Source organism: Culex pipiens, chromosome 3, assembly GCF_016801865.2.
Source record: "Culex pipiens pallens isolate TS chromosome 3, TS_CPP_V2, whole genome shotgun sequence".
Taxonomy (NCBI): domain Eukaryota; kingdom Metazoa; phylum Arthropoda; class Insecta; order Diptera; family Culicidae; genus Culex; species Culex pipiens.
Window position 1 is genome coordinate 49223016 of NC_068939.1, and position 25459 is coordinate 49248474.

At 34.0% G+C, this 25459-nt stretch overlaps 1 protein-coding gene across 2 annotated transcripts; it reads right to left on the reverse strand.

Moving 5' to 3' along the window:
* Nucleotides 1–16733: 16733 nt before the first annotated feature.
* On the reverse strand, nucleotides 16734–19893 carry LOC120413270 (uncharacterized). Of its 2 annotated transcripts, XM_039573999.2 has the most exons (4): nucleotides 19457–19893; nucleotides 18843–18953; nucleotides 18539–18613; nucleotides 16734–17524 (listed from the first exon to the last, which is right to left on the reverse strand). In XM_039573999.2, exons 1-4 carry the CDS (start codon nucleotides 19650–19652, stop codon nucleotides 17349–17351), a joined length of 558 nt encoding a protein of 185 aa, XP_039429933.1. In that variant the 5' UTR covers nucleotides 19653–19893; the 3' UTR covers nucleotides 16734–17348. The 2 variants fall into 2 exon arrangements, with proteins under 2 accessions (XP_039429933.1, XP_039429934.1); XM_039574000.2 differs by having other exon boundaries at nucleotides 18843–19883.
* Nucleotides 19894–25459: the final 5566 nt, after the last annotated feature.

Below are 25459 nucleotides of genomic sequence, written 5' to 3' on the forward strand. Positions count from 1 at the left end.
TCTCGGATTGTAGATATTTGTGTATTAAGTTTAGAATTATACCACGCGAGCAATTTCCTCATTAGCTGGTAATCGCCGTTTGATGAGGGGTTTAATAAATTAGAGTAAACGATGTACTTCAATTTGCGCGTAATCGCCGCGCCAGTATGCAAGCAAATCATTGTGAGTTTAGTGTAATTGGGAATTGTGCATGTGTGCATGTGAGACCGATTAACGGTGCAATTGAGTGTGCCACTTTGCGATGGACACATATTTTGGGGACATTTACAACAGACAGCAATAAGAGGCAGCGAGCAGGGGAGGGGAGTTAGAGTATGAGTGGAATGAAATCCACTTGGATTTAATAAAGAACATCCAATTCTATAATTGTACAGTATTTTTTCGTGTTTTATTTGATTGTGATGAGAAAAGAAAATCCTAATAACTCTCGTTCCAGTGTTGCATCGACATATTATTTTTAGATTTGAGATTTGTTCATGATGGTTTTTTCGATGAAAAATGCTACATAGCAAGCACTAAAGGTTAAATACTTTTTTTTGGAAAAAAAAAAATTAAAAAAGATAAATATAATCTCAGCTATTAACAATTTCAAATCCTTAAATAAATAATTTAAACTGAAGTGAAAAAGAAAACTAACTAGAATTAGCTATGTTTAGAGGTGGGCAAAAAAAGAGCGAGCCGCTCAAAGAGCCGGTTCATTAAAAAGAGCGAACGAACCATGGCTCACAAAAAAAGAACCGCGGTTCTTTTTTGAACTCCGGTCTTTTGAAAGAACCGTTCCAAGATGGAATAATTTTTAAACTTGTTATAAATATAGTCGATTGAATTTTCTACAAATTGTGGTGTTAAATTTGTTGTTGAGAATTGGAAATACAATTTCAAATATTTCAATGCTAATAAAAAAATAATCGCTTGGTGTACTTTTTCAAGTACTTTTGGATAAAAAACGACAGGTTAAAGATGGGCTATTTTCCGATATTTTCAGAGCTGAATCGTCATATTTCATTGGGGTGTCTATAGCAACTTTCTCATCAATATATATTGAAAGATCACTTAATAGTTTCCAAGCTTATATTTTCATAATAACTTGTAAATTATTACCAAAAATCTACTAAATAGCTTAGAGATTTTAGAAAAAAATTAAATCCTCTTGCCCGGATCAACTTAAGTGTTTACAGACTTTATCGATCAAATCAGAATGTAGAAAAGAGTTAACAGAATATTTTCTCTAAATAAAATATCAGCATTAGTTCAATTTTGGAAAAAATCCTAGATTTAAGTTTGGATGTCATTCAAATATTCGAATTTTTAGGTTCGAGTATAAATGTTGTCATAGAGACCGCCAAGACCTATGGTTTTCAAGGACATCTTCTCGCTTTTAGTTAATTTGTTTCAAATAATTTATATAATTCCAATGTGAAATAGCTTTAAAAATCACACAATTCTTTAAAAATATCCTTTTCATCCATATTTTGAAAAAGAGCGAAAGAGCCGTTCAAAAGAGCGGCTCTTTTTAATGAGCGAACGAAAATGAGCGGCTCCTAAAAAAGAGCGGTTTTGCCCACCTCTAGCTATGTTTCTCGTACCTTCCTCATTCCAATGACGGAGGACTACGCCAGTCAACTTAAATTTGTTATTTTTCTGTTATGAAACTAACAAAAAATATCCAAAAATTGCACAGTAACAAGGCTAACAGCAGTCCCAATTCGCCCAATTTCGCCCCAGATGACGGTACTTCCAAACTACTTCTCTAAACTTTTTAAAATTTAATAGGTACACGCAAAATGTACATTGAAAGCTATTGATATTGATAGAATCAATATTTCAGTGAAGAGGGTAAAGAGCGGGAATTCCAAATTTCTCGGGAAAAAGGGTATTATTGGGCCTCTCGTTTCCCGGGATATTTTATTGAGACTTTCGGGAATTTGATATTTATAAAAAAAATTAGTGATTGCCTCTCACCCAGTCGGCCTGGGTTCGATCCCAGACGGTCCCGGTGGCATGGGGAAGTAAATATTGGCCCGGTCTAACCTCGTGGTTTGGTCGTTAGCTCAGTCCAGGTGTAGGAGTCGTCTCCCTGGGTCCTGTCTCGGTGGAGTCGCTGGTAGGCAGTTGGACTAACAATCCAAAGATCGTCAGTTCGAATCCCGGGATGGATGGAAGCTAAGGTGTAAAAAGGGGTTTGCAATAGGGACGTGGCGTTACATCGTGCTGCCACCTGGTTTTTTTTAAGCGCAAGAGTGTAAAAGTGCTGAGTCATCGTCTAAAAATAGACGGCGTCCTATCTCGCCCAGCAAAATGAAGTCGATAAAGTAGTCGGTTTCGATGAGAAAAAGTGGAAAATGCGGTCTAAAAATAGCGACGCCATCCCCCTATTGCCTCAACAATCAAGCCTTCGAACACCTAGTTTCGAGTAGCAATCTCGCAATCGAGAACGCCAATACAATGCCGTTGAGCGAATAATTTGATTTTGATTTTGAAAAAAATTAGCATAAAACTGTAAAGACAATCAGTAACATAAGATGAGTCAAATCCATACCTAAAAAAAAATTGTCATCCTTAAGTCCAATTCTACTAATGTTTTTTTTTATTTTTCAAATTCAGAGCAATGCCCTTGTATTTACAAAAAAAGCAAAACAAACCACTTTATCGACCCCCTTTTGTGGCCTCTATTGCAAGTTTCAGAATAAAAGATCCGGTAAAAACCCGGCCATATCTTGATTCCCCGTGGTCCACCAATGATGAAACCCTCTGCAAACGATTCCCAGGACTTTTTTGCATAAGAAATGTCTTAGCTGAACTAGCAAACCAGCCGAGTTCCTAGATGTGGCCGTAATCGCCTTTTTCCCGATTCTCAACGTGAAATGTGTTTAAACATGGCAAATTTAACTGTCCCAATTCGCCCCAGATGATGGTATGCATAGTAGGGTAATTTTCACGTTCGTGTTAGAAAACTGCACGTTTGAACTTGAATTTCCATGAAACATGAGAAAATTGTAAAACATTGCATTATTGCAATAGTAAGACTAAAGGAAGGTAATTCAAGGTTAACAGAAAATTGTTGATAAAATTTAAAATCGAATCGAGCAAAAATTTCGACGCTATTCATCGTCATGGTTTACGTTTTTCCTGAGGTTTTGCATGCGTCACGTTGGAAACCTCAGATTTTATTATTTTTAAATCGAATCTCGGAATTCCGTTTAATAACTCTTTATATTGAATATTTTACGTGAACATGTCACGTAAAATTGCTTGAGGCCCCGACACCATAAAAATGCACTTTAAAGTTTAAAAATACTTTTTAAATGTTAGGCTAGATTTCTGAAACTCCAATCGATTTTTCCTTGAAAGTCAAACCACAGTCTATGGTCTAATCCATAGACGGCTATCACCTTTCCAATGTAAATCGGAGAGTTAAAATCGGTTAAATGGCGTGAAGTTATAATTTGTCTGCGAAATCGACAAAAATTGCTAAGAGCGGGTTGTGGCGCTATAACCACGGCAAATAGTGTCCAGGGCATTCGTGGAAATACAATGTCCCATCCCAGAGGGTCCCGGAGTACCAAACCTTCTTAGCATGGTGCTCCCAACGAATACAACCAAATCTTGGAGCGTATGGTGGTGTGTCCCCACGCTTCTTCCTCCCCTGTCGATTCAGAATTGTGTTGTTGTTCGTACACTCAGTGCTCAAACTCAACCCAATTACGAGTCATCTCTGCGATGCGGCTTTACGCAGTAGGCCTGGCCGGTTTAATGCTTGTGATGTTTCAATGCATTCCGATGCAATGGCGCACTACAAATGTTAATAAATGACAAGAAGAGTGCTAGGCGTCATCTAACCTAAGGCACTCTCCTTCGAAAGATTAGCTGCGCTAGGGTCTGATTAGATTAGATTAGATTAGAAATCGACAAAAATTGCTAATTTTTTGGACCACCATAACACGGCGTGGGTCCATTAGGGTGGTCAAACAGTAAATATTTATTAATTTAAATATATTTCATGTTTAATATTTTTCTAGAGATTTGTGTATGTTTTATTATATGCAATAATAACCCTACCTACAGTCGAAGCTCCGGTTTCCGATCGCTGACTTCGCGATATTTCTTCCTACTACGATTGATTTTTAGTACACAGTAAAAAATAATGTAAATTTGGAAGGTGTAAATTTTGAAGGTTGAATATTACCTCTTTTATGATGTAATTTTACCTCGATTTAGAATGAAAAAGTGAGATTACAACAGAATAGTTGTAAATGTCTCATTTTCAGAGGTAAAATTACATTTTTTTTCTGACAAAAAAGATGTACCCCTTCCCAGATGTAATATTACCATGATTTTTTTCACTGTGTACGATCCCTTCGATATCGACACATAGAGAGTCGATTATTGCATCTGTTCCAAAATGCTGTCTCAGCTTACAAATAATTACCGATTAGTGCCAATTGCCAATAATCATAATTACCACTCGAGAGGCGTCTGTCACGCAAGCAATTGCCCGATTGGTTGCGCTCCTTGAGGAAAACCGTTCCAATTGCCCAAACACGGAATCATGCCCAGAACCCATTCCAACGTGGCTAGAGAGGACCATCGATTAAAGGTAACGGCCTCGCACAAGAAGGGAAACCAAAAAGTCAACAGAAATTAACACCGTCACTAAGTGGCTAATTTCACGCGCCAAATTGCGCGCCTAGCAGCTTCAGCTGTGATTATCCTTGTTCTTTTTTCCATTTCTCTGTGAAACCCTCTAAAAGGACATAAATCTGCTTCGCCGGCGGGGTTCGTCCTCGGTTGACTTTTTGCCGTTTGCTGCTACGTAAATTGTTCCGTAGGTTTACATTACCAGGTGTCTCACGCCTTTTTTTCTGGCCTGGGTCTAATTCAAAAAGGCCCAACTTTTCCTCCGTGCGCCGTCAGAAATTAAAGCCAACAAATGAACGTGTCCGCCCCTCGTTTTCGGGGGTTTTGCTCTCTTCCACGGCACGTCACGTGTGATTCAGGACCTCTTTTGTCACTTTCAGCAATATCCCTCGTCGTGCGGCACCGGAACATCAGAAGCCGGGTGTGAATTTATTGGCGTGTCAAGTATCAGGAAGCCGGGAATTGAGGGAGATTTAAATGCCACTAATCTGTTTGATTCTCCGTAATTGTCCCTCCTCGAAAAGAGAGAGAGCCCACAGCCAGCAGCGGCACCGGAAATGCCGGCGAGGGAGGCGTGTGCCTCCGTGACTGGGATTGTAACGTTTTAAAACATTTTTGCTTGTGGCGTTTGGAAAAGGGTTTTGGAACGAAATTATGATCGATCGGATGTTTTGCTAAATGTGCAATATTTTAACAACGTTCATCAGAAATTTGATCGATCGGGTAAAAGAGTAAACTCGAGTAAAACATATTCTGTGAACGCGTAGTTGCGTTGCTCATTACATTTATTACATGCACTCAAAAAAATTAGTTCGCGTAAACGTGAACAGAGTTCATGCCAACGGGAACCAGGAAGAAAACTGTTCACTTTCATGGTGCAATGCACTATAAAAGTTGAACAGTTTTCTTCCTGGTTCCCGGTGGCATGAACTCTGTTCACGTTTACGCGAACTCATTTTTTTGAGTGTGTGAAAAATGATTCCAATAAATGCGACAAGTGGGTAATTAGGGACACAACAGTTAATTCCATCGTTCATCTAATGTTGAAATTGATGTTCAATTATTGCTTCTTATAATCGTTTTCAATTTAAAATGAGTGACAAATAAATAATATTTAATAAACACATATTTCATTTCATGAATTTCAAAAGTTATATAAAGAATCAGGTGAATGATAAAGGACGTATAAAGGCGTATTACACAAGTGACGATCTGTTAGAACAATTTGGTCCTAAAATAAAGTTTATATTGCTACACACAACAATAAAGCTTTTTTTTAAGTACAATGGCACTTTGTACAATACACACTTTTTAAAATGGATTTTATAGTTAATTTTTTTTATCCTGGCCTTTCAAGACAGAAAGTACCCGAACAGACGGTAATAACTAAATTCATGCCATTTCATTAAAATCTGTTAAAATACCAGAAAGTGTTATGAATTCTTCTTGAAAAATCAACTTTTGCATAAGAGTTGAATAACAGTTTATGTTATCATAGCAAAATTTGTTATTGGTCTGATATTGATTGAAAGCCAAAACAACTTTGGAATAACATTTTTTGTTATGGAAGAATACCTCCAACTGTTATTGGGATGATCGGATTAGTTGTTAAAATAACAAAAAATAATAACAAAGATAAAAAAAATCATAACGACGTACAACAAATCTTGTTACTGGCCTATTATTTTCAAATATCAAAAAATGTTATTCCCAAGATATTTCTGTCTGCTCGGGTATCTCGTTTGGCATTTTTTTTCTAATGGGACTTTTTGATGAGTCACAAAATGTTGACTAGTATTTTTTTTTGTATGAAAATAAAAAAAAAGTGATCAGGAATGATTTCTGGCATGACTTTTCTCGTTGTGTGGTAAAATCAGCACAGGGCTTTAAGATCTTACGGCAGATTCCGGGCAAACGGTAATAACATAATTCATGCCATTTTAATAACAAATACTGTTGAAATAACAGAAAGTGTTATGGAATCTTCTTGAAAAATCCATTTTTGCATAAGGATTTCTTACAGTTTATGTTATCATAAAAAAAAATTGTTATTGGTCTGATATTGATTGAAAGCCAAAACAACTTTGGAATAACATTTTTTGTTATGGAAGAATACCTCCAACTGTTATTGGGATGATCGGATTAGTTGTTAAAATAACAAAAAGTAATAACAAGGATTTGTTCGAAGAATAACTAAAAAATTTATAAGTCTGTTATTACAATAACAATTTTATAACAAAACATTCATAACGTTGAATAGTAGTATTTTAAAATATCAAAAAATGTTATTCCCAAGTTATTTCCGTCTGCTCGGGTATTCACTTAAAATTTTACTTGTTTATAACCATTTCTTCCCGGACTTTAATATCTCAGCATTAAAATTCCCTACATTGCACCGCAAGTCAATCGAACTTTAACTGATTTGTCACTCGATATATCATCATCACGATCACCTGACGCTCAGCTTTTTTTTTTTGCAAAAACGGGGGAGTAGGTATATCGATTTTCCCCTCTTTTCGTTTCTTAATCGCTTCGGAGAGTCAACCATGAATCACCTACGTCCACGGTGCCTGCTGTTGACTGACCGACCATAAATTCCCGCGCATACATATCTGTAAAACTTCTGTGGCTCAATCTAATCGAATTCATATCACACGTCGTTTTGAAGAAGCAAACTGAATTGATTGAATCGTTTTTACGCATTTGCCTTCGTTTTGATTTACGAGCGGTTTGTCAGTCTTTCAACGGCACCAGTATTATAAATGCTAAATTGATTTCATAATTCATATTTAAGCAAGCTCGAGTGATGAATAAGTAATTACTTAATTTGAGAGCATTTGAACAATTGCCAGTAACTTTTTTTCGTCTTAAATTGAGGGCCGTTTGCTTTTAAATGATAGTTTTTTTGAAGTGGCAATATGTTTGGCTAAAAACATTTTTTTCTTTAAATTGACTAAAACAGTTTGCTAATCAACTCACCCCAATAAAAAATCATAAATTTATGAATTTCTAAAGTACAACTTTCAAACTCATGTTCCCTGGAGAGGGAATGCCTTGTGTCATTTGTACATCACATTAAATCAAGACACACGGCCATTTAGCAGCTACAACGGTTTTCAGAACCTATGTTCCGACAATGAATGGAAAGTATCCTTTTCCTCCGACCGAAGTTAGGGGTTGAATTATGTAGATTCCGGGCGAGCTGGCGAACTTTTGATTGAAGTCGTTTAGAATCGATTAATCCGTGTGGCAACCGTTTCGGCTAACGATACGAGGACGCGACTCCAAGGACCGTTTGTACGAATGAACGAACCGCTCTCTTAATTCATTTGTCGTGTTATGATTTTTGAGAGGCGGAACCAACACGGAATGCATTTGCCAACGACGACGGCAACGATGACGATGATGTCGCTTACTCGGCTTTTATGATTAATATTTCCTCTGGTGATTTTTCTTCCCAGTTTTGCGCTCTCTCTTCTCTCGTTAGGATAGTTTGCGCACAGTGGAATAGTCTCATTTCGATTAAATAAATACTTTTCAAATACAGATTGTTTGCTTGTTTATTTTTAGTAAGGCTTTTAACAAAAAAAGTTAGGACTATTCAGAAAATATGAACATGGAAAAACAGCGCACGAAAAACACATCCCTTGTTATAAAATATTATTTTGAGAAAATACGTATAGTTTGATTACTTTAAAAGAGACATTCAGTATCCGAAATTATGTATTTTAAGAGAATTTAGAATTTTCTTATAAATATTTTCAAAATTTCATAATACACAAAAGTAAATAAATAAGTTTAAATTTTTTTTAAGATCACGATTGAACTGAATTTTTTGAAATTAAGGTTCAAATGGTAGAAAAACACTTTTATTGATAAGCCCAATAGAGATAAAAAAATCATTTGAAAAGAAAACAATTCTTCAAACTCTTTTTAAATATCAGGGTTGAACTCATTTTTTTTAAACATCATTTTAAAAGCAGAAAAAAAAACTTTGTAATAATATGCCCAATAAAACTAGAATAACAAACGACCTTATTCTGTTGAACCATAAAATGGTTCTTCTATGAAGCTAATTATTTAAAACAATAATGTTTATGAAATCAATTATTAGCCCATTTGATCGGCGAAATAAATGGAATATTCATAAAAATTAACAAAAGGATAGAAAATTATAGTACCTTAAAACCTATTTAGAATATCTAATAATGTATCACAACTTTTTCGTTTAGTTTGGTTCTACCTCCTATGCTAAAAGTCGCAAGGTGCTCAATTTGCTGTAAATATAATAACAGTTTCTAATTAGTTGCAGATGGATTTCCGTTGAAAGTGTTATTTTTAATTATTAAAAAAAGTGGTAATTCAGAACTTCAAAAGTTTAAAGGAGAATGGGCAAATTTGTATGGTCCAAGGATGTAAACGAACGGGATCAACTTTTTTCGAAAGATCTCGCCGAGACATGAAAAAAAGTCTTCTGGACCAACTCTCTAAACCCCGGGGTTCAAAAGTTACAAGTTGTTGAAGTTTGAGCATTTTGGGTAAAAATGTACAAAAAATTGTATTTTTGCTATTTCTAGAATCATTCATAAAATCTCTATTTTATTATGGATTTTGCTCATCTTGACTTCATTCGACGCGTATCTATTAGTTCTGATATGTCTTAGCATGATTGAAACATGATTTCTTTTGTTTTTATCCGTTTGAACCCTTTGTGCAAGAGGCATCACATAGAAACAAGTCGGAACTTCAAGGTTTTGAAACCAGATCCGACCCAGACTGCTTCAGTGAGTATGGAAGGCTTCAGTGCAATGTTGCAACAACTTATTGAGATGGTCTGAGTCATCCGAGAACTCCTTGGAGTTAAGACCGTTGAGTCTACCGCCGTAACAAGCAAGATGTCGGTGGTTTTTGACCACTGATCATACCCGCATGGCTTCAGTGAGTGTGATAGACTACTATGCTCCATTCAAATTATATATATGGTAAAAGTCACTGAAAAAAACTTTTTTTTCACCTGTTAAAAAAATAAAAATAAACTCTCAGCCGCTCGATTTTTTTTTCATTTGTAGTATTTTTTTAAGTATTATCAATTGAAAATATTGATCAAAATGTAACGAAAATGAACAATTCAACCTAAAAGTTTTTGTTTTTTTATGTTTTCTAAATTCATTATAATTTTTTCTATGCATTGATCTTGTTTATTTTTTTATTAGTATTTTAGGCCTATTCTACAAACTATAATTTCTTGCCCATTTTTTTGTTTTTCATAATTTTTGTGTCACTTCGCTGTTTTTCGAGCGTATTTAATTTTTTTTTCATTAAAACTCAAATTTTTAGCTTTTAAGCCACAACAAAGTTTGTTAAAAAATATTCTGACACTTAACAAAACCCCAGAACCACCAAAGCGTACAGAAAATCCTTTCTCAACAAACAGATTTTTGAATTTTGCATACCAAAAATATGCCAAAATTGCATGAAGACCTGAAACATGACAATTCACAAAGTTTCTGCCAAATCTAGAAACATAAAACATAGAGAAACTCCAATTTACGTTTTGAGAGTTCTTAGAAGTAAAATTAGATTCAAACATATGGAGCCAAATTAGACAAATTCATAGAAATGGAGTCAAATATAGACGGTATACCCTAATTTTATAAAAAATATCAAACATTATTTAAAAAATGGCAGATTTAATATTTTTTTAGTTTGCATATTCAGCTTTATATTATATTTTTAAGTGACCTGGATTTTAAGAGACATTTTGACACGTTGTTTCTGACCCAATTTCAAAGAAATACATTGACTGAGATATTTTATTTTGATTTTAAGATGACGACAAATTGTATTAAATGTTTATCATTTTCCAAAACATAAACGTCCCACTGTTCAAACAACGATGTTGTATGCTGAATCTGTGTGGAAAATCACTAACAAATAGAGCAGCAGCCACGTTTTCTGCTCGTTTACATTTGAGCCAAGTAAGGAAGGGTGGGACGAGCGGAAGAAAATTACCACGCCATCATTCAGAGGGATAACGGCGGCGTCGATTTGCGTCGAGTGCGTCCTCGTTCAAAGATCCTGCCGCATAATTGTCCACGGCTCATCATAAAACGTCGTTGCTGCTGAGAGGGAGGATGTTTTGCCTTCCTCACCTTACTGAGGAAAGGCTATAAAATCACTCGAAAAATGAACTTCTTAATTTGACCTCGTAGACCCACCTTCACGTATACCTATCGACTCAGAATCAAATTCTGAGCAAATGTCTGTGTGTGTGTGTGTGTGTAGGGATGTGGGTCTGTGCACCAAAAAATATGCACTCGATTATCTCAGCACTGGCTTAACCGATTTAGACCGATTTGGTCTCATTCGATTCGTCTTGGGGTCCCATAAGTCCCTATTGAAAATTATGAAGTTTAGTAAAGTACTTCAAAAGTTATGCTAAAAAAACGATTTTGGCGTATGTCCGGAAGATTGTAAAAAGGGTGGTTTTTGTAAGAAACCCTGTCATGTTATACATTTTCAGAAAGGTATTAAAAAGACCTTTCCAATGAGCCCAAAACATTGAAGATCTGATAACCCTATCAAAAGTTATTAGCACTTAAGTGTTATTTATACACTTTTTGGAGGCCGGATCTCAGATATTTCAATGAAAATGATGTCCGGGTCTATCATGTGACCCATCGTTAGTTAGATAATCGAAAGACCTTTCAAATGAGCCTAAAACATCAAGGATCTGACAACCCTATTAAAAGTTATTGACACAACACAGTGTTATTTATACACTTTTTAGAGGTTTGATTTCAGATATTGTGATAAAAATATTGTCTGAATCTTCCATGCGAACTATCGTTGGATAGGTTTTTTTATCAGACCTTGCCGATGAGCCAGAAATATTGATGGTCTGCGAACCATATAAAAAGAAATGAGTAATAAAGTTGATTTGTAAAACATGTTAAGGGGGAATGTTGCTATTTTTACTGAATGTATTGACATTATAAATATGAGGAAGGCACCAACCACCTAAAGGTGGATTAAGTAACGTTTTTTATGCTTCAGTCACTCACCGAGACGTACACTTGAGTGACAGCGACGACAATGTGCTCTTTACAGCGTGGCGAGATTTATGGTAATTTGCGTGTTTTGATTTTTATTAACATTCATAACTATTTGTGACAACTGTACCGTTTTTGACAAATTGAGATATTCAAAGCCATATTTCATAATAATTTAAATTTCTCATGACTTTTGAAAAAATAAAATAAAAAAAAAATGATTTTTCAGGTCGTTGCAGTTGTATCCCAATTGAAAAACTCGTCAACGAATGTGGTTAAAGCCCAACCGAATTCGACTCCCAAGCAAACCGCAGAATAACCCAGCACAATTAATGCCACTTGCCGGTCACGTACTGCTCAAAACATTTATCGATTTCTCCAAATCATCGACATTGTTTGAATTAGCATGAAAAATGTCTGGACAAGATTAATGGCTCTCATAAAGGTGATTTGGATGGATTTTTAATTCCTTTTGGAAGTTATGCATTTCCGAGAACATACTGCCTACCTCTCGGGTAGAAAACAATGAGCGGGCTGAAATTAATATCGAAAACGCATCGAAATTTGAGGTGGAATTATTAGTAGCTTGTTCGGCAGAAAAACCGGGCGGCCAATATGTGAATAGTTTCGTTTGTGGCCAGACTGGATGCCGACGACGTGTTTTGTGGAAATACACTATAAAAATACAATAATTCCATTTTTTCTCAACTAGAATTAACATTTGGTAATTCGAAAAAAAGGCTTTGTGAAAAAGCGAATGCAATTAAAGTATATTATCCATTAGTGAACCTCTTTCCTATAGTGGAACCTCTGAAGGTGTTTTGATACACAAAAATTAATAGAAACACAATTTCAAGTGGTTATTTGTCTACAAATCTTTTATTTGACATGTTCAGCATAATTCATAACAATTTTTGACTAACGTATAATTGTCATTCTGGCCAAAATAAGTGTTTTCAGTTCGACATTTGAAATCACAGCTCTTTTTGTGATTAAATTAACCATCTTATCAATTCAATTTCACTCTAGTAAATCGAAATAATGTAAATTTAAGGAAGTTTACAAAATTAAAACCCGGAACGGCTCAATTTCGAGCCAAATTAAGAAGCCAAATTAATATGGAACAAACAAAAATCTAACTTTTCCAATAATGGACCCCTATTTATTTAAACCTTCGAAAATGAAGAAAACTGTGTATTTAAGCAATAGTTTTTTTCAATTAATGCTTGTTCAAATCGATTTTATTGCATATTTTTAAAATCATGAGTGTAAATATAACTGTTTCATGTTAGAAGTACCCAATTTTCTGAAACCATAAACATTATCAATAAAAAAACATATTTTTGAAAAATCTGTTAAAGTTGATATAAACTAAGGCAAATATTTTTCAAAATTTTTGTCTCTCTAGCCGATCATTACTTTTCAAAAATCTAAGTTAGATATTTTTTTTTGCTATTCCGTCGTGAATCTACTTACTTTTCCTGTCATTCTAGAATGAAGAAACAACCTTGTTGTTCTACCAAAAATAATGGAATCGAATAGAAACACTTTTCAAAATAAATGCTGAAAAGTTCTACTTTTCGAAAGTTTGCAGTTAAAACTCAAACATGTTAAAATTAATTATACTCGAAGTGGAATGCATAATGGCTATTTTTCAGCATAAACAAAAATATGTAATAAAAAATTGTCAGAATTGTTCAAAAGACTTAAGATTTAATAGTTATGTAAAAAAGGGTTTTGAAATAGTGCTTAAAATATTGAAAATTTGGGAAAAATGCTACAAAGGTGTCCACTAGGGTGACAATAAAAAATCAACTTCAGGGATGCCACCTAATTAGATTCCTTGGGCAAAATTTGCAAAAAAAAATCTGTTCATACAATAAAGTCTGCTTTAAATCGTTAATAACTAGTCAGGGTTATCTCGGATCGTTTTGCGGTCTTCGACAAAGTTGTTTGTCATAAAATTTTACATGAAAATCTCACACTTGACAATGATCCGACATATTTAACGCACCTTTTTGGCAGAATTTAATTTTTATTTATTTTCCCCATACATTTTTTCGAATTTTCCCATACAAACTTTAACGATAAAAAGCGACCCTTAACCCTTAACCGATTTGGCTCAAAATTCGCACAGTTACTTAGGCTGATGCAAATATTTTTCAAAGTTTTCGTCCCTCGGCTCTGGCCGTGGTCGAGGGGGAGGGGGCAAAAAAAAATACGTATGCCATACTTTCAACATTTCCATGGAAAAATTGTTTTAAAATGCATTTTACACTAGTTCAATTGTTTTGCAATCATTGATTTTCAAAAAATGTAAGATTTGTCGGAAACAAAAATTTTAGCGAAAAAAAACTTTTTGCGATAGTGCGATAAACATCGAAAATTTTCAATTTTTTTTTCATGCTAAAAATGATTCTAAACGCAGGGGAATGCGTTTTAAATCGATTTCAGCTGATTGCACTTAAATTTGAACTAGAGTTTTGAAGTTTAAAAAAAAAAATTTTTCGCCCCCTGATTTTTCGGGTAAACTTTGATGGGGGGGAGACAAAACTTTGAATATAATTTGTACCAGCCTTATTTTTACCTAAAGAATCGAGATAGTGGGTATCTCTTACGATTTTCCAAAATTTTAATTTTTTCTTGTCACTCTAGTGTCCACTTAATTAAACGACTCAAACTTGACTCACCAAAGTTCTTGCAAAAAAACACTTAGCGATTTAATTTAATTTATTAAGCAATTTAACAGGCAATCAAATTTGATGTTGAAAAAATAAAACAAAAAAAAAATAGTTATTTAACTTTCAGAAGCTTTTTTAAACTTACTTAGGATAATTGAAATTATGGATTCCACTCAGATCTTAATTGATTTTTTTTACGATTTTTTCTTTCCAGATTTTAAAGTTATCTTGGAGAAAAAGAGATTAAAATGAACTTTTACAATTCGTCTAATGACCGCCACCAATAGTCATATATTCAGCTTGTCTTAACCTGTCTAAAAGTATAGCAAAGATGTATTCTTCGTTATGATTATAATATTTCGAAACGATTTTTCCCAATAAAAAGCGACTAAAAACATAAATTAACACACAATGTCCCTATATTGGGCCTAGTACCAAAGTTGGGCCTACCAAACTTAATTTAACTAATTTGTGCTTTTCATCGACAACTTTCAGCAATCTTTTATTTGGGAATGATACTATCTGTCATTATCTTCATACATTGGTACATTGAAGGTCCAATCCTCGGAGCAATAGGCTAATGCTGCTAAGTGATATAAGGTAATTTACCAAAAAATAGATGATGTACCAGCTTTATCGCTACTTTCATTTGATTAATTTTTATAATCAACTTAACAGTGCGCTCTGCTTAGAAGGTCCAAAATAGGGACATCTACCCTAGGGAATACACAAACTTATGAAAATAGAATATAAAAATTGGGAAAAATGAAGAAAGCTACTCCGAGTAGCTTTTTTAACAGTGCACGTGAGGGGGCGGCAAAACCGTTTAACATTAGACCATACAACGGTGATAAAAAGCTTTTAAATCGTCATTAGCACCGACCGATTGTTTGATAATGAGCGGAGACAATGGGTGGTTGGTGCGCCGAATGAATGAATGACGCACTCCGAAGCCGAAGTCGCGTTTCAGCGGTCGGTGGCAGAATGGAGATCAATAAAAATTTAGAACAACCTGTGATTGAAAGCGGCGGCATAATGACAAGTGTTTTCTTTCTATTTTAGTGCAAATTCAGTATGCACGAAGGGATGTCGGTGGCGGTTTAATTACCAGGAATGAATTAAAAAACTGTTGCGCTTTGTCGGCGAATTTTGAATGGATTCTGGTTAAGCGCTCAAAGACTCAAAATATTTGATACATTGTAGTGTTTTTTCTATGAGTAATGCTGGTTTTTATTGTAATAGTAAAACAATTACGTTTAAATTTGTCCTTTCTAAGAGGAGGAAAATTACCACCCACAATTCCCTAAAAAGTGTCGACAAAACCAAGGGAAATATTTTCATTGTCACGTTTTTTATCACTTCCACCCTCGCGGCAACGAAATTATTTGTTTGGTGTTTCTGTATCTTTTTTATGGTTTCCACATTTACCATCGTTGGTCATAAAATTACACACTGGCTGGGATTGCGACGGTGACTTGTACGAGGGTGGTGAAATCGAAGGGACAGTTTGGCAGCACAGTTTTGTGGGCGGATACTGGAGAAGATTGCTTTCCGTCCAATGCTCGCACCGCTTTTCTGCAAACACAGCAAATTTTCCCTTCGGACTCTCGGTTCTCTCAAAGTGCAACTATATGGACCAAAAAAGTAAAACATTTCGTTTTGAATTGATTGCGGCGAATATTTTGTGCCGCGCGGCAAATGTGCTAAATAGGACAACCTTTTTTCGTATTTTCTCCACTCCGGAACATATGTCCACCATCTGAGGGTTCCCGGGGAGAAGACCACCGACTGCCACGGACGGTTCCGAAAGCAAAAAATCTGTGTGAAAACATCAAACGGAGGGTCCCCACTAATGATCGTTTTCCCTGAGCTGTGAAAAGAGTCATTTGTGGCAAATTATCCGTTTAGTTTCCTTTTGGGTGTTTTAGCCCTCTGGCTAAAAAGATAGTATCATATGTGTGACGTGTTTCAAAGGGTTCCGGTTGTGAGAAGGGGTAAAGATCTGTTGAGTTTGACATAAGAAGTTTGAATTATAATTTATTCAAATGCAACAAACTATTTTCGACACATTATTTTCGACAGTGATTGATGATGTTTTATTAAATTCTTTTTTTTTGAAAGATATTCATAAATATCGGATATAAACGAAATTCAACAAATTAGCACAAATAACTTATACTTGTTTTTCCATTGCTTGAATGTTTATTTAAACAAGTTTAACAACGATTATTCAACAACCCCAAGATGAAATCAGCAAAACGCAAATCAAAGCGATTTAAAAATCGCTTACCATAGCTGTATTACACGTTAAAAGGACCCTCTTGTAACTCGTGGCGCAGTAGTAAATGGCTGTCCCGCATAATCAAATCCCGCATAAAGATTTCTGATGAACTTACAGTAAATTTTAACGTTACAAAACGATAAAATATATTGTCATTTTGACAGTGTTTTAACAGTAGACAGCATCGTTTTTTAAGATAATTTGCGTCGTATTTTGGGATTTTACCATAAAAAAGGGGGGTTGTTATGCACCGGTACCATAAAAATTTCGAAATTTTTCCATACATTTTTTTACCAAATACGACGCATTTTACTGTTAATCTAATGTTGCATTTTTCATCCAAAAACTCGTCCTGACTATAGAAATCATCATACATTAATAATAAAAACAGCAAGCATTACAATGCATTGCACAGTCAATTTACAGTTCTTCATGGTTTTTTATCTAGTAAATGATGCGGTAAAAACTATATGCGGACAATAAAACTAATAAGCATTACAATGAATTACACAGTAAAATTATAATTCTTTATGGTTTATTCCCCACTAAATACTACTGTGAAAACTATTTTCGGACATTAAAATAAATAGTAAATAAAGTAAATTTTACAGTAGTTTTATTGTTATTCATAGTATGTTATTTATATTCAACATTGAACCACTTTGTTTATTTGTTCATGAATTGTTAACGCCTTCTTCAGCTTTTTGCAAATCGCCAAAAGGAATCCTTCCACGACGTTTTCTTTCGCTTTCGATTCCGTTTGAAACCCTCGATCGAGACCGGTTCCTGTTCCCCCTCGGGTGGGTGATGCCGTGGTGTGTTCAGTCTGTCCGCCGGTACCTTTTGTCGACTGGAGACTCCGGATTGATTTGCTGGTATTAATAAATGAGAAGACAATTAAGTTAAGAAAAATCTTAATTTAAATAATCAAAATCTGGGGGATGAGACGAGAGAATGCGTAACGTGATTTTCGAATGAGCACAAGCGTGACTTTTTCTTTGCACTTGAATAATTTGTTTTGAAATCTTCTGTGCGCATTTTTTTCCAAGTTTTCGGAAGACAAATAACTGCGTCAGAAGTGGGTGAAGTTTTGCGAAGTCGGTTTGGAACAAAATGTAAGCAAGAGCTCTAAGAAGTACAGTGCCCATTTTGAGACAAAGTACAAGTCTTAATAAATAACGTTTTGTACTAGAAAAAGCGAATCGTGCCCACAATTCGGGCGGAATCAATTGTTGGAGACGACCTCCGGATGAGCACTGAAAAGGGAGAAATAGCCAGTAGGAAGTGGGTTCATTGGAGAAAGAATGGCTCTACGACGACTTTACTGGTAATGGTTATGGTGATTCGGAGAATAATTACAAAAGGTTCGCTATATCAAAAGAAAAAGAAAATCAACAAACCATATTTGGTTTTTACAATAATTTCCCTAATGAATGATTACAATACTTGCTGCTTCTGGCGAACAGTAAAATGGCTCCGCTTTGCAGTTCAAAACGGTTCCGCTTTTGAACCGCTCTATTCACCCCCCCAGATCAAAATTCTCAGATTTTATTCTGAGATTCTTAAATGCTTTTATTCAAGATATTTAAACAAAAACTTTGGTTATTAAATTTAAAATTTATTTAAGCCCTTTATTTTAAATTTCTCAAATTATCAAATCAAATGCAGACTGTATTTGAATTTTTGAACCCACAGTTTCTAATTTAATTTTTTATACCGTCGTTTTTTAATTTTGTATTTTCAGGATTTGGGAGTTTTGAAATTGTAGAATTTCAATTTGCTTTAAATTTTTAAATTTTCTTTTTTCAAGTTTTGAAAAAAAATATTTAAATGTATAATTTTCAAATGTTTAAATTGCTAAATTTCAAAATCTAAGATATCTTAACTTTTGAATTCTTCATTTCGTTGATCAAGCTTCCGTGTCCCGTAATCAAATAGCTCCGCACCGTTGCAAATGCCTCCTGTAAAAGAAAAAAAATAACAAAATAAACTTAAGAAAGTTACCCAAGCAGACCATTGTTTTTTTGCAAGCAGTTGACTTAGTCAAACTTTTCGACACCCTCAGCAAACGTCAAATCAGTACAAACTGGTGCCGAATCTCTTCCAGAAAAGATCCGGCAATAATTTTTATGGTTTGACGTTTGCGGAAAGAATCTTGAAAATTTAAACAAATCACTTAATGCATCAGACCATGACAAACATCTGCTGCTGCTGCAGGAGGGGTTCCGCCATCTCCAAATTTCATGAAACGCCTGATATTTACATCCCGGAGCTCTTCTGATTCGTTGACGATTGAGGATCCTGTAAAATAGAAAAAAAAGGTATTTCCTAAGAGGGCTATAAAAATGGGGCTGGATACACTTCAAACGACGACGACGGAACGTGTGAGCGGCATAAACAATCGGACGCGACTGGCAACTTCTTTCAAACCGTTTCGGAAGAAATTCCAAAACATAACCACACACAAACACTACAAACGTCGGCGATGACGATGCACAAATCTTGGACGCGATTGCCAACTTCTTTGGAACCGGAAGAAGTTCAAAAACACACGCACCCACACATGACCGACGACGGAATCTGGCACACATCCTGGACGTATCTGGCAACTTTTATCCAAACCGGTCCGGAAGGACGACGACAACAGAATCTGGCACAAATCCCGGACGCATCTGGTAACTTCTTCCAAACCGGTCCGGAAGAAGTACCAAAACACACGTACCTACTTCAAACGACGACGATGGCGACGGAATCTGCCCCAAATTGCGGACGCATTAATGTTCTTCACCGGTCCAAATACTCACCAAAAGTTGCTGACACTAATCTTCTTCTCCCTCCCGGATCAGTCACCCGGCAGATTTGACGCCGGGAGTTTGGTTTTTCACAAGCACACGCGATTTCATTTCGATTAAAACTTTTGAAACTGCGGCCAAACAAAACAGGATCGAACACGCATCGCGAGTGAAAAAATTTGACAGCTTGCTCAACCCGCTCAACCATGGTGCGTTCGTTTGGGAGCGTCGTACGGTTCAGGCGACGACGTCAGGTGTCATGGTGTGTTCGTTTTGGGATCCTTATTATTTTATGCCTTTTCTTTTTTTGAGTAAAAATGTTAAAATATTAAAATGTTAAAATGTTAAAATATTAAAATGTTAAAATGTTAAAATGTTAAAATGTTCAAATGTTAAAATGTTCAAATGTTAAAATGTTAAAATGTTAAAATGTTAAAATGTTAAAATGTTAAAATGTTAAAATGTTAAAATGTTAAAATTTTAAAATTTTAAAATGTTAAAATGTTAAAATGTTAAAATGTTAAAATGTTAAAATGTGAAAATGTTAAAATGTTAAAATGTTAAAATGTTAAAATGTTAAAATGTTAAAATGTTAAAATGTTAAATTGTTAAAAATTTTAAAATGTTAAAATGTTAAAATGTTAAAATGTTAAAATGTTAAAATGTTAAAATGTTAAAATGTTAAAATGTTAAAATGTTAAAATGTTAAAATGTTAAAATGTTAAAATGTTAAAATGTTAAAATGTTAAAATGTTAAAATGTTAAAATGTTAAAATGTTAAAATGTTAAAATGTTGAAATGTTAAAATGTTAAAATGTTAAAATGTTAAAATGTTAAAATGTTAAAATGTTAAAATGTTAAAATGTTAAAATGTTAAAATGTTAAAATGTTAAAATGTTAAAATGTTAAAATGTTAAAATGTTAAAATGTTAAAATGTTAAAATGTTAAAATGTTAAAATGTTAAAATGTTAAAATGTTAAAATGTTAAAATGTTAAAATGTTAAAATGTTAAAATGTTAAAATGTTAAAATGTTGAAATGTTAAAATGTTCAAATGTTAAAATGTTAAAATGTTAAAATGTTAAAATGTTAAAATGTTAAAATGTTAAAATGTTAAAATGTTAAAATATTAAAATGTTAAAATGTTAAAATGTTAAAATGTTAAAATGTTAAAATGTTAAAATGTTAAAATGTTTAAATGTTTAAATGTTTAAATGTTGAAATGTTTAAATGTTTAAATGTTTAAATGTTTAAATGTATTAATATTTTAATATTTTAATATATTAATAAATTATAGATTAATATATCAATATATTAATAAATTAATATTTTAATAATTCAATATTTTATTATTTGAATATTTTAATATATTAATATATCAATATATTAATAAATTAATATTTTAATATTTTTTTTTGTGAGGGAACAGTAAAATAATTAATGTTTTAATGCTTAAGTTTTTAAAATTGTTTGATTTGATTTGAGCTTTTCACAAAATCGTTTGTGATGTTTTGTTTTTAAAATATAACTCGTTTTTAATACTTTTATTACATGATTCAAATTATTTTAAAAAAATCGTTCAAAAAAGTTCACACTACGCAACTATAACATTACAATGAACGTAATGTAACAAAAAAATTGGAAAAAATGCATTATGAGATTTCCAATACAAAAACCATAAGATTTGCTATATTCATGCATTTTACGATAGTTTTATTGTTTCCATTTATAACATTTCCAATAACAAAACCTTACAATTAGCTGTAACCATGAATTGTATAGTAGCTTCATCGCCATTCCAGTAAAGTTCGAAAAAGTCAACAATAAACTTACCATAAATATTGTAATATGTATTGTAATTGGATGGTTTTAACAGTGCAAATCATCATACATTTTTATGCGGGATACCAAAGGTGAAACTGTCGAAATCATAAGAAAATTATTTCTGGTATGGTTACCATTTGTGATATTGTTGATATAATGTCACGACCATATAAAAAAATTAAAATGGTACTATTTCCCGAATGGTTACACTTATCTTGACATATTCGAATGGTTGATTTTTTTTTCTACAATTTAATGAACGGTATCTATTCGTCATACGATTCGGATGATTCGAAACAGCTATTGTTAGAACATAATAGTACTGGTAGCTGGTATGATAAAAGTTATGATACTCGGTATGATTTAGTCAAAGAAACCTAAGCGGAAAATTTCCTAAATTTCATAAGTCCTAATAATTGAAACAATTGCACAACAATTAATGGTACGATATAATTATTCCTCATATGTTTGGTATTATTTGAAACAGTTTTTGTATGATTGAGCCAAAAATGGATTTTGGCGAAAATTTTCTTAAGTCCCAATGATTCAAACAATAGTTCAACAATCCATGGAGAAATATAACTTTTCGCCATATGGTAAGGATTTTTCGGAACAGCTATTGTTAAAACATAAGGGTACCATAGCCGACGTAGTATTTCCAACTTGAAGTTCAGCGAAAAACTCTTAAGTCCCAATAATCCAAACAAATGTACAACAATTCATGGAACGATATAACTGTTCGCCAAACGCTTAGGATTATTTGAAACAGGTGTTGTATAATTGAGCCAAATGAACTACAGCAAAAAAAATCTTAAGTCCGAATAATTCAGATAATATTTCAACAATTCATGGAACGATATACCTGAATTATGGCGAAAATTTTCCTATGTCCCAACAATTCAAACCATTGTTCAACATTTCATGAAATTATACACCTGAATTATGGCGAAAATTTTCCTAAGTCCCAACAATTCAAACCATTGTTCAACATTTCATGGAATGATACACCTGAATTATGGCGAAAATTTTCCTAAGTCCCAACAATTCAAACCATTGTTCAACAATTCATGGAACGATACAACTGAATTATGGCGAAAATTTTCCTAAGTTTCAACAATTCAAACCATTGTTCAACAATTCATGGAACGATATACCTGTTTGCCATATAGTTTGTATGTAAAGCTAATTTATTTTCGTGATAATTTTTATAAGTCCAAATAATTTAAACAAATGATTGACCCTTATCAGAACGATAACTGTTCACCATGTGATTGGTCTATAATTTATTTGTATGGTTCTACCATACATGTTACGATATATTTACGATAAATTTTGAGGCCACATTTCATAATAAAATGCATTTTAAACCGCCAAACGTAATGTAACTGAGATAGCTCAATTAGATAAGGCGGCAGCACCACGGAAGAATCAACAGGAGACATCATCATCAAGCGGTAACAAATCCCGGACATTACAAAAAAAAAACGCTAACCATTAATAATCATATACTTACCATTCCCGTTAAATCTACAGTTCCGAGAACATTTGTAAAGTTTATTTTTTGGCTCCTCCCTTTCCAAATGGTGTCGGTAAGTGTCGGTAAAGCAGTTCACCATTTAAAATCATATTTTATTAATTTGTGGTACGGTTCACATAAAATGAGAATTGAACAGTTCGGGGTAGGGTACGACTATGATCCACGAAAAAAATCCCTTGTAAAAATGTATTGTAACATAACCTAACGACCTATTTAATAAATTGTAGGATTGTTTGGGGAATGGAAAATGTACGGTTGCACCCTATTTGTTGTATTATCAAGATCATTTAGGAAAAATCATTCGACCAATGGTGACTGTATGGTTGTTGACTATGCGGGTGTAGAAATCAAACGCCCGGACGAAAAAAAGGACAATCTAATAAAATTTCCCTTTGTCATCATCCAAACTAATGATCCCGGACACGCCTCTCAATCTGGATTTCCCTCTCTCTTTCGTTCTCGACGATCCTTTTGCTCGCAGGAATATATCAATGAAAAGCAAAATGCTGAAAGTTTGTTCTTCTGGCTCTGGTGGTCCATGGAAAATTGCTGTAGAAATTATTTTTCCATAAATTATAATTAAAATAATTCCACACGACGATTGCGGCGGTCACCAGCCAGGCCGAAACTTCCGGGCGATGTTTTCAATAGTTGAGGAGTTCATAAGCGAGAAAAGGAATTTGATTTACTAGCTTTGAACGAAAAGGCGAGCCCACAGAAACGATAAACCACTAATGGTTGTTTTTCGGCGCGTCTTTTGTGCGCGGGCCGCGCAGCATAATTTATGCAAAAGTGCACCCGGAACTGATTTATGATCCACGGTGGCATTTTGGGTGGAGATGGGGGATAGAGCCACGTTTTTTGAAGGATGCCGCCTTAATTTTTTTTTGCTGAATTCTTTTGTGTGATTTTAAGCAATTATTGAAATGTTACGCATGTGCGAAAACCAACTCCAACTTTGGTTTTCTTTAATTTGCAAAATATTCAACAAATTCGATTTCCCCCTTTTTTGTATCGTGTAGATCTTTAACAACTTCCTAGAAAACTTTGACCATTCTTATCCATTTTCAAGTTTTAACATCTATGCAACGTTAGGTTATGCAACGTTGCCTAATGATTTTTTTAGCATGAGTCGTATATTTATCTTACGAAGCTCTGGCGAGTTGGATACATACGACGAGTATTTAACAAATCGAGTTTTGCTACGATTTTCATACAACATTTTTTGCAATTCTGAAGACACTATTGAATAGGATTTTTAAGTGAAAAGTTTTATTCCTCGAGTTAGTTTGGCATCCGTGTGTTTGTCGAAAAGTTTTACTTTTCAGTACATGTGCTGAAAAGTTAAACTTCTAGTTTGCTTCTAGTTTAGTAATATAATAAAATTGGAATTAAAATTTCGGTTGGAAAAGATACATAATGCAATAGTCCATCGATTTCCAGGCCGTTTCAGCAGCACTATATAAAGGCAGGAAAAGTAAAAGCCTAAGTAAAGCCTGAACGTTTCTGTCATAAAAAACTTGGTCCCAGTACCGAAAAGGTCCTAATAAACATAATTTTATTTAAAAAAAAGCCTGAATATGCATTGTTGTGGTGCTGGGGATTTGTACTAAATACCCACGCCGAACGCAGATTGCAATTTTTAAAATTTGAACAATTTCGCAGAAAATTTTCAAGAAAAAATGCTTCCAATTGTTAAACACTTATGTATGTGTGTAAAATCAAGTAAAATTTATTATTGCATCTTAAAACGATTTTAGAAATTTAATTTGACCCTTTTTATTTTCTCTAGAAACCTTTATTTATCGAAAATGTATGGTACCAGATTTTGCCAAATCCTTAACTTTTGTGCAAAAGATGTCTTTGTTTGTCCCCTAAAACGTATATAAAAATTTAAAATATATTTTCTCTGCCTAATCACACGAAATCGGAAAATGTTGCTCCGACCACTATTCGAATTGCGTGAAATTTTGTCATAAGGGGTAATTTTGCGCCGTGATCATGAAATCGAGGTCCATTTTTCGATATCTTTTGACGGAGAGGTGGTACGACCTCGTCCATTTTAAAACCTTTGGCAAAAGACGTGTTTTAAAAAAATAATCAGTCCGAAATGGTGATGGTATGGAAATTTGATGTTTAAGGGACTTTTAAATAAAATTGGATAGTGTACTTAGAATTACGAAAAATCGTTTTTTTCATCGTAAAATTAAAAATTAATTTCAAAAATTCTGCCGTCTTTCGCTACTTAACTGTATTTTTTTTTGCTGTATTACACTCATTAAAGTGGCGTTGCACTAACCGTAGAGAGGATTCTGCGACCGGATCACATTTCACAGAGTCTATAGGGGAGGAAGAATGCGTGGACATACCGTACCAAACGCTCCGGAATAGTTTTGATGTGGTGTGTGTTTTGTGTGTGCAGTGTTTTTGGAAATTTAGCTTTTTGTAATAAAAATTCAAATAAAAATATCAAAAATAATATTTTTCTGTGCACCTATTCTCCTAGAATGAATATGAATGAATAGAATACAATATTTCCCAGGACATCAAAAGATCAGTAAATCCTTTCTTAAGATATAGATTTTCGTGTATTCACATGCCCATTTTGTATGTATGAATTCTCCCATGGGCAAAGTTTCACCCAAACCAAAAAA

Coding starts and splice junctions, on each gene's coding strand:
- LOC120413270 (XM_039573999.2), bottom strand. CDS start 19,652: ATGGTTGAGCGGGTTGAGCAAGCTGTCAAATTTTTTCACTCGCGATGC. Junction 18,954..19,456: donor ATTAGTGTCAGCAACTTTTG/GTGAGTATTTGG, acceptor TCTATTTTACAG/GATCCTCAATCGTCAACGAA. Junction 17,525..18,538: donor ACGAAATGAAGAATTCAAAA/GTTAAGATATCT, acceptor TATTAATACCAG/CAAATCAATCCGGAGTCTCC.